The following is a 13,370-nucleotide window of genomic DNA, read 5'->3' on the forward strand; positions in this document are numbered from 1 at the left end:
TGGAACTGGACCTCAGAGGAATCTCTCCCTGGGGTGACCCTCGGCTGACTCGCCAGCGCTGTTTGTCGTCCAGCGACACGTAGTGACAGGGGGACACCTTCATGAGCAGAGGGCACTTGACTTTCCAAAATCTGAATTTGGGGAACAACTCTTTGCCATAAAGCTAAGGTGGGGCAAAAATAAAAGTCCTCATTATCTATCTGCTGACATTGCTCTAGATCTCTGTGTCATCATGGGACACAAAGCCAAACATGCCTTTTCTTCTGTTCTCTGGATCAGCCTGTTCTTTGCCACACCTGTGCTCACATGCATTAGCCAGAGCAGGTGATGTGGCCGTGTCTGTTAACATGAATGTATTTCTTGCAAAACAAGACGTGATAGACCACAGGTTTATCTGGTTGTTGCGACCGATTCTGACAGAGAACTGGCATCAGGAACAGTTCATTGTTCCAAGTCACGTGGAAACAAGGACATAATAACTCTGCAGGAAAATACTGCCTGGTTTTACTTCCTGGTTTTCCCATTATTGGCAGTTTAGATGTGTAGCCCATTGGTTTAACAGCATTTGGTCAATTAACAGATCAAATTGAATGCTGTTCTTCTGACGTCGCGTTGTAAAACCATCACACACGACGAAAAATCCCATGTTAATTCATGCATAAAAAGCCACTTTGTGTCACTGCTGTATTGACCCACTGTGATTTTTCTTTTCCCATTCGATTATATGACCTGAGAGCTCTGATCCTGTGTTAATGCGACACGTGAGCTTTTGTCTTGCTTTGTTTTCAGTTGGGACACAAACAGTCTGTCAAACCGAGGCACCCAGTTTGTCCTCAGGCGCATGGAAAAGCACAGGGCAGGTGTGAGGACGTCACACTGTAGCTGCAGTGAGGCTCACATACAAACATGTGACGGCAGGAAGTGTCTTCAGCAACAATCCTCAAAGAGCTGCAGGCACTTCAATTACGTGGACTGAAGCAGCACTGTTCATTCACGTGAACACATAATAACCCCAGTTCACTTTAATTGAGAAATTTTGTGCAAGAAGTTTTTGCAAATGAAGATCAGCTGTAAATTTTGATATTAATATAATAGGCCTAACAGTCCCCTAATGATTTTTGTGTGGATCTGCACCAGATTTCACACACTCATGAATATGCTTGATTTTTTAAAAATCAAAATCACGAATTACTCTCTGGAGAAATCAAGGAAAATGTTGGAGAGAAAAAACTTCTAAATTCCTTGATCCGCCCCCTGACCTGCACTTATTTACACACACTTTAATTGGGTCTATCCTGATCCATGTGGCATCCTTCCACCAAGTTTCCCTTCAGTTTTTGCACAATCCTGCAACAAACAAACGCAGAAGAAAACACAACCCCCTTGATAATAATAATAATAATCTTTATTTATAGAGCACTTTTTAAAATCCAGATTACAAAGTGTTTCAGGAGGCAGCAATTACAACATATACAATGTCATAAAACATATAATTTAATTTAATTAAATCACCAATTTTTATCTTTCATTTGCTGCGTTAGAACATACATCGGTTACTTTTAATTTAAAAAAGGGTTCAACCCTTCATTGCTTCTGACCCGACATGCGGACTTATCTCCCTTTCATCTGTCACTGTCTGTTTTCACCCTTATCTTGTATTGACACAGTGATAACCTGTGTGTCTGAGAGAAGTCTAATTGGGCCTGATTGCAGATTCGGTGGGACCTCGCTGTTTCCCTGTTGTTTGGCTCAACGTTGCCGATAAGAGCAGAAGAACTACCGTCTCACCAGAGACTATTAGGGCCTGTTGTAAAGGGAGGTTTGACAGGAAACTGAGCCATGCAGCGCTCAGGACAATCCTCCTGTTTGCTTTCTCCTAAGCTCTTAAAGCTGAGTCCGCCTGCTGGTGTTGATATAGACGAGCCCTGGACCTCGTGTCATTGATATCATTTCATAAAGCCTGGCAATGAGAGGAGCAAATTAGGCACCGTGAAGAAACGTCTGGGTGGGAGGATTTGTTTGAATAGATTTCCTGCCTGTCCGTGCCTGTCTCCAGCCACGGAGTGAACACCTTCGCTGGCTCTGTACCGGGGAGATGCACAAATAATTAATCAGATCAAATGGTGCCGTGGCGTCCTCTTACCCATGTATAATCCAGCGGTTCCTGACACGGCGCTCATTTCCCCCCTCAGTGATAGCAGCGCGGGACACGGGGCCAGACAGACCAGACAGTGCGGCCGTGATTCCCGAGCCAGCAAGGCCTCGGAGTTACCTCGACCTCGTAGCATTAGCGCTGAGTTTTACCAAAACAAAAACGTTCTGTTCACACTGTGCATTCTGGTGACATGGTTCAGGTTAATTTGTTTTTAATTGCTTTTTTCCGAAACAGAAATATCAACCCCAACCCCCAAAAAACCGAAACAAACAAAGAAACATGAAAAGATCTGGATTGCCCTGTTTCCACAAAACCTTTCTCAACATTGTTCGTCTTGTGCTCTTATTCTATGAGTTAACACTTCCATATATTCCATTCACAATTTTCAGCCTTCCATCCTGTGTTGGCGGTTCTTCCTTGTGCAGTGGCAGATCTAGGATTTGCATAAATCACGGGCCATAAAGGGTACAAACAAATGTACAACATCCATGCACACTGACAGTAAGGTGCACATTTCGGTCATCCCTTGTGAGCAAAGACACACATCAGGGGCTTGGGCCAGTGCCCCCCCTGGCCCTGCCGCTGGATCCGCCCCTGGCCTTGTACAATCTCTTCGTAATGGCCTTTTTACCGGCTGCCAACAAGAACTTCAACAAATATCTGTCTTCTCTCTCGATACGTTATCTCCTGTCATATATCTCCTGAGTGCTGCACTGCAAAAGACAAGTACATTGTGGCCCAGGATTTTCAAGTTGAGGACAAAACTAGAACACATGGGAATGGTCTACGTTTACTGCCGCACATTTTCTCCAGCATTGGTGCTTGTTTTTATTTGCCGACTGTGATAAGTTTGTCATATCTCTAAAAGAGACTAAAAAATACACCAGCTAACAGTTAGAGAATCAATGTCACAGGTCAGAGTTTTGTTTTGAAAGCAAAGAAGGCTTGAGTGTGTATCACTAACAACCCACCGCCCCTTCCGCCCGCCCTCTTCCTCATCTCAATACAGTCCTCTGTCCTGGCTCGCCTCAAACCCTTGGGAAGGCCGGGACTTGGAAAACTGGGACTTTTAAAATAGCCCCTGCAGCCAATGCAGCAGATGTATGACCGACAACCATTTAATCTCTGTGTCTCACACGTGAACCTCTGTGAGCAGCAGGGACACACTTTGTTACATGGGATGTCTTGTTTTATATTGTTTTCCCCACAATCCATCCCTTACTGTGTGTCTGCCCTCTCGCTTCTTTAACCTTTCTGTTCGCACCTCTGAATTACTTTGTTACATAACTTCCCTCCCTAGTGCACATAATGAATATATTTGCACAGCGGCCAGTGTGCAGCTCTTATCGTATACAATAGATGTGCGCACTGTTTGTTTTCAGCGCTCATTGTTGTCTTAAGCACTGCATTTGGCCGACCTTGGCTGTGCCTCTGGTTCCAGGCTCTTTTTTTTTTCTTTCTAGAGCTGCCTTGCCAAATATCTTTAGTGCCGCAGTGATTCAGTGCTCCCTGTCCTCTGAACCATTCCTCTCTACTCTCAACTGTAAAAGTGTCTCATGACTGAAGGATGGACTGTGTTTTCCAGAATTGCTTAAGAGTTCACTTACTTTCTGTCTTGACTTGTTTGTGTTTTGTTTGGATGCGAGTTAGTTTGACGGTGCTGTGACTTTTGACTGTTTCCTGCAGTTGTTGAACGAAGTGCCAGTAGCACGCAGGCTCAGTGACCTTCAAGTCTTTGTTGTCTTATTTTGTCCTGTAGGGTGTGGGTGTTCCCTCGTTCCCTCGTTCCCTTGGCTGCCGGTCGACCTCTGACTCCACTGTTGTTTGACGAGCTTGTGATAGTTCAAGTCTCATGCTGAGCTGCAAAATACAATCAGGCCCTGTGACTTGTTTATGCCATATAAACACATTTCTCTTGTTCTGTGGTGACTTCGGTTTGTGGATTGAGTCTACATCGTGGTCTGGATATAATGGCACTATTTGGTTATGTTTTTAATCCCTAACTATAAGGTTATGTTTTTATCCCTGTCCTTTGTATTTTTGTGTTGGTTTGTTTGTAAGCATGACTTCGCAAAAACTACTGGACGGATTTCCTCGTAACTTGGTGGAAGGATGCGGTTTGAGAAGAGCCCAATACATTTTGGTGCAGATCTAGATCACCGGGCAGATGCAGATCTTTAACGCTGCAAGATAGGGCATTTTTCAACAAGAGTAATTCATGCATCTTGATGAAGTAAAATCAGGCACATTTAGGGAACTGATATCTACGATTGTAATTTGTGCAATTTGGTGCAGCTTGATTGAATTTAAGAGATGTCATTCTAGTGCAGTTGCTGCAAAGGTCTTTTTTACTTGAGCTTTTCTTGGTAAAAAATATTGTTGCTATTGCTATTAATGTGCCTACGTCAGTTATGTTGAGTTCTGGAATTCTTGTGTTATTGTGCTGCAGAGAAATCCTCCCCTGGCATTTGGTTCCACTTCCCTTCCCATTCTCTTTTGTTACAAGTTTTCCTTTTCAATGTCTTTCCTATTCATCACATGCTCTGGGCCTTTCCTCCAGGTCCCTGAGGTGATCAGCAGCATTCGCCAGGTGTCCAAATCTGCCCTGAAGGACGGTGCCAAGCCCAAACAGGAAGCAGACGAGGCTTTTTACAACTCCCAGAAGTTTGAAGTGCTTTATTGTGGCAAGGTACCTCAAGCACAAGTTCAAGTACATGGTGCATTCGCATTTAACTAGGTCGTTTAATAGATTTTGAAATAAATTCCAGGTGACAATTGGGCACAAAAAGCCTCCGTCCACCCTCATCGACGACTGCATCGATAAGTTTCGTCAGCACGAGGTCGAGCGCAAGCGCCTGCGGCTGCTCAACGGCCAGCGAGGGTCCACGGAGAGCGCCCCCGTGGAGTTCCTCATTGGGGGCGATGTAGACCCGCTCTCCGCTGCTCTGAACGAGAGTATGGACGACCCCGAAGTTCCTGGAGAGGAGGATGTGACCGGAGGTGGAGGTAAAGAACTCAAATCGTGAATTAGGAGATTTGAGGCTTCAATCTCGTTGGTTGGTAATGATATGAAAAAGTGTTCAAATGGAAGTATCAATCAAATCAAAGTGGATTATAGTGTACAAGTATGAGCAATGTCTTACAGGTTACAAATATGAGCATATGTATAAAATGTGTCTGTGTCTGATGCACAGGTAAAGGCCTCTCCAGCAGCACCAGTCAGAGCAGCCTGCGAGGAGCGTTCCCCGAGTGCATCCTGGAGGACTCCGGGTTCGAGGAGCCTCAGGAGTTCCGTACGCGCTGCAGCAGCTTGGCCGGGAGTCTGCAGCGGAAGCCGGGGGAAGGCATCATCATGGGCCCCACACGCCGCCGACACGCCAGCGAACCAAACCACGTTCAGCCGTCTGACGCGGACAAGAACCGCACCATGCTCTTCCAGGTACAGGAAGTTTAGTACAGTTGCGGTTCATTAAGATGTTCTTATCTTTAAGTCCTGCTGTTTGTAGATTTCCAGTCCGTTGACTCGGAGGAGATTTATCATCACAGCAATGTTCTCTCATGTGGCTGAGTTTGCTCTCAAGTGCCCGGGCTCAACAAGGGGATCTATTTGCAGTGAACTGAATGGAATGAGACTGACGTACAATGTAATGCTCTTTGGATTTACTCCAACATTGTACTGTACGTCAGGTGTATAGGCAGAACTATAAATATTCTCCTCCATCTACAAGATTGATGTGTTTTTTTTTTTCTTCCGAATCATAAATTGTCTCGAACTTGATCCTGTTTGCCACGCCAGAAAAACCAAGTGCTTTTTCACCTCAGCGCTCAGATTTGTGCTCTGAACCCTTCCCTGCATGCGCTCAGTTCAGCCTGCGAGCTCCACGTTGGCTGCAAATCATTTTTATGTGCACGTGGCTGGCAGTCATTATGTACGGACTCGCTCAGCCCCGTGTTACTGCTGCAGTTAAAGAGGCTGTAACTCCTGAGCCGAATTTGCGACTGCTGAAACCATAAGGCCGCCACTTCATGAAAAAGCATGCGGGCTTGCATACGCCGTGCCCCTTTCCTCATGGAGCTAATTTTAAAAACTGGAGCACAACGCTCAATATGATACTCCACATAGCAGTCAATTATGGGAAAAATCGTTGGTGCACACTTGTTGACCTTGATTTTGATTTTTGGGAGTGTGTGAGTTTCTGTCTGTCATTGAACGGGTCTCAGAATAGTCGCAGCCTGTGTCATGAGATACTTGACCTTGATATATTCTTTGCCTTAAGTTACACCCATGATCTGCCGACAGTATGAAGATGTTGTAAGCTCTTGCATGAACGTGTGTGACCACAGGTGGGGCGTTTTGAAGTAAACCTCATCAGTCCAGACAGCAAGACCGTGGTGCTGGAGAAGAACTTCAAAGACATCTCATCCTGCTGTCAGGTTGGTTTATTTTTACATTCACACCCAAAGCTTTTCTCTTGTGTCTCTGCTGCAGTTCTACTCAGACGATGAGCTCAGACTAAATGTTTCTTCTGGATGCACTAATCTGAATTAGCTCTTTTTTCCCTTGAGTGTTTAATTTGGCAAATTATGTTTTTATCAGTGATGGAGAAATATGTCTGATGCGGGCCCAATTTTAAATGCACTCCCTGAATAACGATAATGTAGAGTCTAGTGTGAGCAGAGAAGTCATTATATTAATTGAATCAAAAGTGGAAAATGGAAAATGTTAAAAGCCATTATGTTTTCAGTGCTCTTATTTTCAGTCTAAAAAGTATGCCCGTCCTTTGCTGAAATATATTTCCCCGTTTGTCTTGACTTTGACCCAGGGTATCAAACAGACCGACCATTTTGGATTCGTTTGCAGGGACCAGTCGGAGTCTGGGCCCCGTCAGTATGTGTGCTACGTTTTCCAGTGCGCCAGTGAGTCCCTGGTAAGTCGCACAGATGACATAAATGATGATGACTTCAGCGTTTTCTCTTAGGCCCCGATCACACCTGGTTTAACACCCCTCCCAAGAGATCCGCTCACAAGTAGACAGTTTTAAGTTAAGTGCTCCAACAAGAGCGGAACAATTTCACCTGTCAGCCCTACACCTGGCGTTTTATTGGCTGGGGAATTTTTGTCGTGCAGGGGAGAAATCTGAGAGTTGTCGTTTCACACGTGCACAGAAGCAGCGTGAGTTTGGAGTAAAAGCATTACAAGATCTAAAAGTGAATTCAATTAGTCCTGCTCTCAAACTGAAAGACCACACTTTTGAATAAAGACAGGTAAATTTCCATTTGTGTGTGTGTGTGTGTGTGTGTGTGTGTATCTGTGTGTTGGCGTGAGTGAGAGAGAGATGGTCAACAGTGGTCAGTGTTGATAACGTGGCGGCAAATCAACGTATGGCGGCTGAGAATAGGGATAGTGCTGACTACTTGTGATTGGAGCACTCAGGACTGATGTCTGAATGAGGTCATAGCCATATATTTTTATTTAAATCTCAACTAAAATATCTGTGTTGCCGTTCTGCATGTGTGTGTGTGTGTGTGTGTGTCTTGTCCTCTGTTTGACTGTGTGTGTGTGTGTGTGTGTGTGTCAGGTGGACGAGGTGATGATGACCCTGAAGCAGGCCTTCACTACTGCAGCAGCCCTGCAGAGCGACAAAACCCCAATCCAGCTCTGTGAAGCCTGCCCCATGCACGACTTGCACAAGCTCTGCGAGCGGATTGAAGGTTAAGCCACATGAACCCAGTCACACATCCAACACCTCATTCATATTTTGACACGTGGTCTATTTCTCTATAGTTAAAGCGAAATAAAAGAGTATTTTTTATTTCTGTCTCCAGGTCTCTACCCACCCAGAGCAAAGCTAGCCATCCAAAAATATCTGTCCCAGCTGACGGACAAAGAGCAGGTTGAGGTCTTTGAGCGAGTTCAGGTAAAGTTTAGAGAAAGCGCACTTCTTTTACTGAAAATGGAAAATGGAGTGACATGTTTTTTGGCGATAGATTGCTAATAACAACTCTTGTGTCCTTTTTACATCTTGAGTTCTGAGTGTTTGTTTGTCCATGTGTACAGAGACTGAAGCCCGGGTCAGACCAAGAGGAGAATGAGCTGGTGATTCTCCACCTGAGACAGATCTGTGGAACCAAACAAAAGACCCACCTCCACATCGGAGAAGCCCCTCAGGTAAACACGTTTCCTGTAGATGATTTTTAAAAAAGATTATAATTTAAAGCACGAACATGGCACCCAGTAGAGCACACACCTCCGCCAAGGCCCATCAGTCCCCTTGAATTCACTCAAACTGCACCAAATCACACACACCTATAGATATCAGTCCCCTAAATGTGCCTTATTTCCATCAAGATCCATGAATTATTCCTTTGGAAAACAGTGAAAATGTCAAAAAATGCCTATCTTGCAAGTCCTGAATCTGCCCCCTGATCCGGATCTGCACCAAAATTGAAGGGGCTCTCCCCCGATCCAAATCACAAGGTTACACCAAGTTTTGTGGAAATGCATCTTGTAATTTTTGTCTAAATTACAAGAAAAAAATTAATATTCTCAGTCGTGGAGTTTTACTTTAACTTCACTGAAGAATAAAAGAGTTTTAAAGGACCTTTAGCGTCCTGAAATCTTAGAAAAGTCCATTCAGATGTGACAGGATTGGAGCTTATGTAGCGTATCATTTAACAAAGAATTTACTGTGTCTCTCTTCCTCCTTGGAGTTTTTAAAAATAAAACAACGTATTTCCTTGTCATGTCGGCTCAATTTTCCAGCTTTTGTTGCCGTCGTAAAAAGTTTCCAAAAACTGAATTCATAATGTTCCTGGAAAGAGCTGAGCAGGTTCTGGATTGACTCACTGTCTCGTGTTTCAAACCTGACATTTAAAATTTAGTCTGGTGGATTATTACTTCATCGTGATCTGGCCTGAGGGGCGTTGTACGTTAAATATTATCTCTCTTGGCAAAACTCCAACAGCCGCAACCAACAGTCTCAGGCTCTTTCCAGCAGCCTTAGCCATGTGGTCTGCTGCTGCATGGGAACTTACTTATTGCACTCGCATGTTAATAATTATTTCTGCGCTGATGTTTCTTCTCTCTTGTGCTTTGTTGTCGTCTGACAGAATGCAGGGAACAGCGCAGCGGCAGGCGACGGTGCAGCCTCCAGCAGTCGCTTCAAACTCGACATTCTTAAGAACAAAGCACGCACCTCCCTCACCAGCTCTCTAGAGAATATCTTTGCCCGGGTATGTTTTATTTTTCTTATAACACGTTTTCTTTTCCAACTCCACACTTAGTCTTTATTTAATTCCCTGTTGTTGTCTTCAGTTTCTCCCCGTCTCTTATTTCTTCAGCCCAGACAGACTGTAGTTTCCGTGCCGTGCACCTTCACTCGTCCTCCTGCTCTGTCTTTGTATCAGTCGCGGTTAATGTGTCACTGTCATCCAGGGGATTTAGTGTGACCCATATCTGCCTGTGAGACAGCAGAATAATGACCTAGTAGAAGAACCCAGGCAGTCTGAGACCTCTACTGCCATCTGTTATTGTCTCACAGACCTAATGTTACCATGTCAGGATACATGTGACCTTTGTATTTCTTGCCATTGAAGATTTTCTCATTGTATCGCTGATCCCAACAAATCTTATTGTCATGAACAGAAAGAAAGTGGTTGTTTAAAAATGTTTTATTAATAATACATGTTTTGAATTATCTGCTTTGTTTCATATTGTGTAATCACCTCTGTCACCAGGGTGCCAGCCGAATGCGAGGCCGCTTGGGGAGCATGGGAAGCATCGGCAGCTTCGACAGAGTAAGAGGAACCAGAGAATTCTGGGAGCTTCGTTCAGGGGACTCTGGGAATTCTCACCTTTTTGAAAGCATGTCATCCTCCAGCTGTTACATCCAACTCTTTCACTTTTATCAATGTCAGCAGAGGGAGGCTGTCATGAGAGCTGTTCTCACACGGATACATGATTCTGATCTGTTTTATTCTCACACAGTTTTCCTGAAGACAGAATCGTGCGGCATTGAGAGAGTTTGTGTGTTTACAGAAGTGTCAGTGAACCATTTGGGGTTGTTGGTTCCACTGTGTCACTGCTGTGCAGAATGTGCAGTGAAGGTGTGATGTCGTCCCACCGACTCCCCGTCAGTCATGATGGGGTTGAGAGACTCATGGTTTTAAATGAAAAAGATCAAAATCAATGCAGCAGAACAGACACATGTTTTTCTCTCTGAGCTAAGCACTGTTCCTACATTACCTACAATGCAACTCTCTATGACAAGTCATTGATTCGGGCGTGTTTGTCTTGCAGTAGCGGCTTGTATGTAGCCTCAAGCAGAGATGAGGTGCAGGCTGCAGAGCTCTGCTTTTTTTATTGTGCAAAACTTGTTACAAGGGTGAGGTCTGGGTCGGGATCTGCACCAGGGGGTGGATCCAGGATTTGTTTTTCACTTTCTTTAGCGTTGCGAGATCTCTTAAGGGCGTGTTCCAAATTTTCCTTGATTTTTCAGAGAACAATTCATGGATGTTGATGAAAAATGTCAGGCCCGATGTTTTTCGGGACTGAGTGTGTGTGATTTGCTGCAGATTTGAACAAAAATGGATTGTATTTATATATTTTTGGAGATAAATGTTTTTGTTTGTTTGTTATAATTAGTAAAAATAGTGATAAAAATGGTGACATGTAAGATAGATAAGACATTCAGAAATACGCACATAATGAGATTACATCCAGAGGAGAAAAAAACAACTGTAAACAGACTTTGATGTGTAAAATCAGTGGAGTTTCCCTTTAAGAATGACGAGAAACGCACTCAGACATGAAACAGACAGGCTCCCAGCTTGTCACATGACTTTTACTTTGCATCTGTCATGTTATGTCAGATTTTCCGCCAAGTGAGGGAAATAATTCACAATTCAAGTGGCAGCTAGACGTGATGTGGGATTTTATGAAGCTGCTACACTTCTTACCAGATACAGTACTGGCTTTTACAGATTTACTTAAGTCCAATCACTCAGTCATTGAGACCCAGACAAACACAATCCCACTTAGGAAGAGCAAATATAGTGTTCATTTCATACGCAGCCTGTCTAAGTCGAAGACGTCCCCCTTTTGCTGTTTCTATGCAGAATCAACACTTATTCCATTACACAGTAAGTGTAACTACTCGTAAAGAGAATCTGACGCCTTCAAGGCTCACCTGTGCTCCTGCTTTGTTATATTCCTGACGTAAGAAGAATGTCGTCTGCCTTGTTGTAATTAAGTGAGTGAGTTGTCATCTGGGGACTTGTGTCCCCAGAGTTGTCATCTGGGGACTTGTGTCAGGATGTCTGTTCACCAGGCAGGAAATTCAAGTCAGGATGTGCAGTTGTGCGTCTGCTAAGCTGTGTGTGTGTCCTGGCTTCCTCTTCTTCACTCTGTCATTGGACGCAACGCGCTGCACGAGCGTCTGAGCCACTTCGTCTCATCACAGCTTCCTCAAATGTACAATCACAAAAACAAAGACATTCAGCTGACAGTGCAACAGATGAACAGACCTTCTGCAATGTGATGATTAGATTTTTTTATTTCTCTCTCTCTCTATATATATAGATAGAAGGCGCACAATAAGTCTCTGAGTGTCTCTTGTCATGTGGTGTCGTGGAGTGGGCAGTCTCTAAAAGCATGATGGGAGGGGATTGGAGGGTTTTCATGTGGAGTTGAGTTGCAGAGATCCTCCCCACCAATCGCGTGCGATACCTTGAGTCACAGGACGTCGTCCATTAGAATACAATAGATGTGGGAGTTGTGCACTGCCAGGCGTGAGGCGACAGTGTTGAGAGGAAAGTTGAACCTGGAATGAGTCTGGCTGTGGGGTTTCATTGGTTTGGTGAGTGCAGACCCGTAACACGAGTGTGTTGTTTGTATTTAGACGCGTAGGATGATTTTCAATCTGAATTCTTTGAATTTAACTTATATCCAGGTTATGACCTGCAGAGCTAAACTGAATACTTTAGCTGAATTTGGATGATGTGTTTTTCAACTTCAAAAACAGATGCATCAGAAAATCTAATCACATTACATATAATTAATAAATTGCTTTTACAGGTCTTACTGACATCTTTCTCTCTTCCTCAGCAGGATGAGGAGTCTCCTGGTCACTCCCCTCCAGGTTCCCCCACCGCCTTCCCCGACGAGGACCCGGAAGGCGGCCTGCAGTTCCGTCGGCGCGCCCACACCTTCAGCCATCCACCTGTGAAGAAACGCATCTCCTTCGAGGGGCAGCCGGCCTGTCAGAGCAAACAGGCGCCGCTCCGCAGGCAGCACTCTGTTGCCCCGGAGCTGCTGCAGAGCAGGTAACGGACACTTTGCATCACAATTTGCATCAGTCACTGCATTGCTCCATGTGTGAGAGTCAGGGATGCAGAATGTGCTTCTCTTTGGAAAAGCTGCTGCAGTTGATCTTTTGCTGAGTGAATTGTGCTAAAAGTTTTTCCACAAGGATGAGCTGTTGTGTTTTGTTTGAAGACATGGCTAATGCTAACTTTGCTGAAAAAAACCAGGACCTGTTGGCTTTTCTTTCAGTCACTAACTAAATATTTATTTGACCTCTGATGCACACACAGACGTTGTAATCCGTTTGCAGCACTTTGATCAGTCCTCAATCTCTTTACCTCCTGCTCCGCTCTCCTCAAAACAATAGCATCACACGTTTCCTGCCTCTGTTTTGATCCCTCATGAGTTCCTCTGTGCTCCGACCAGAAGGCTCTTTTCTTTTGTGTAATGTTTGTTTTTTCATTTGTGCGCATTTTCATGTTCGGCTCGCCCAGTCCCGTGGCCGTCTCGAGAACGCGCAGCGTTTCGGAGAGCGAGTCCTCGGCCTCCTTCAGCCTCCCCTCCTCCTTCTCCGCCCCCACTTTCCTGAAAAGCTTTTACCAGGGCTCGCTGGGCTCCCTGAGCTCCCTGGCAGACAGTGGGAGCCTCAAGAGGTGAGAGGGGGCGCTCAGACGAGCCCCCCTGCTTAGACCCAAGTGCACCGACCAGAGAAATGAGAGGGGATGAGATGGGTGGGAGGGACGGACTATTCGTTGCTGGAATGTTGGCTGTCAAACATTTTAACACTCAGCTTTTTTTTTTCTTTTTCCTGTATCTTCTCTTCCTGTCTATCACCAGCAACTTTTTATTCGCGATATTCCAGCTTGTTTTTCTCCCTCGTCTCTGCAGCCGGACCTGCCCTCTTGCTTCCTC

General features: G+C 44.8%; 1 protein-coding gene across 8 annotated transcripts in view; it reads left to right on the top strand.

Moving 5' to 3' along the window:
• The window catches only part of tbc1d4 (TBC1 domain family, member 4), a 30,515-nt gene that overhangs the window by 3,225 nt on the left and 13,920 nt on the right, over positions 1-13,370 (top strand). For 2 of the 8 annotated variants that reach the window (XM_047342707.1, XM_047342709.1), the window contains exons 2-13: positions 4,716-4,844; positions 4,924-5,161; positions 5,350-5,594; positions 6,500-6,589; positions 6,979-7,083; positions 7,735-7,867; positions 7,982-8,073; positions 8,214-8,324; positions 9,266-9,388; positions 9,893-9,952; positions 12,264-12,478; positions 12,953-13,111. In XM_047342707.1, the coding sequence (XP_047198663.1) occupies positions 4,716-4,844; positions 4,924-5,161; positions 5,350-5,594; positions 6,500-6,589; positions 6,979-7,083; positions 7,735-7,867; positions 7,982-8,073; positions 8,214-8,324; positions 9,266-9,388; positions 9,893-9,952; positions 12,264-12,478; positions 12,953-13,111 (1,700 nt within the window). Of the gene's footprint in view, positions 1-4,715; positions 4,845-4,923; positions 5,162-5,349; positions 5,595-6,499; positions 6,590-6,978; positions 7,084-7,734; positions 7,868-7,981; positions 8,074-8,213; positions 8,325-9,265; positions 9,389-9,892; positions 9,953-10,043; positions 12,013-12,260; positions 12,479-12,952; positions 13,112-13,370 lie in introns of those variants that run through there. The other 6 variants (XM_035175408.2, XM_047342708.1, XM_047342710.1 and 3 more) reach the window with 4 other exon arrangements.

The sequence above is a fragment of the Hippoglossus stenolepis genome, chromosome 13, assembly GCF_022539355.2.
Source record: "Hippoglossus stenolepis isolate QCI-W04-F060 chromosome 13, HSTE1.2, whole genome shotgun sequence".
NCBI lineage: Eukaryota > Metazoa > Chordata > Actinopteri > Pleuronectiformes > Pleuronectidae > Hippoglossus > Hippoglossus stenolepis.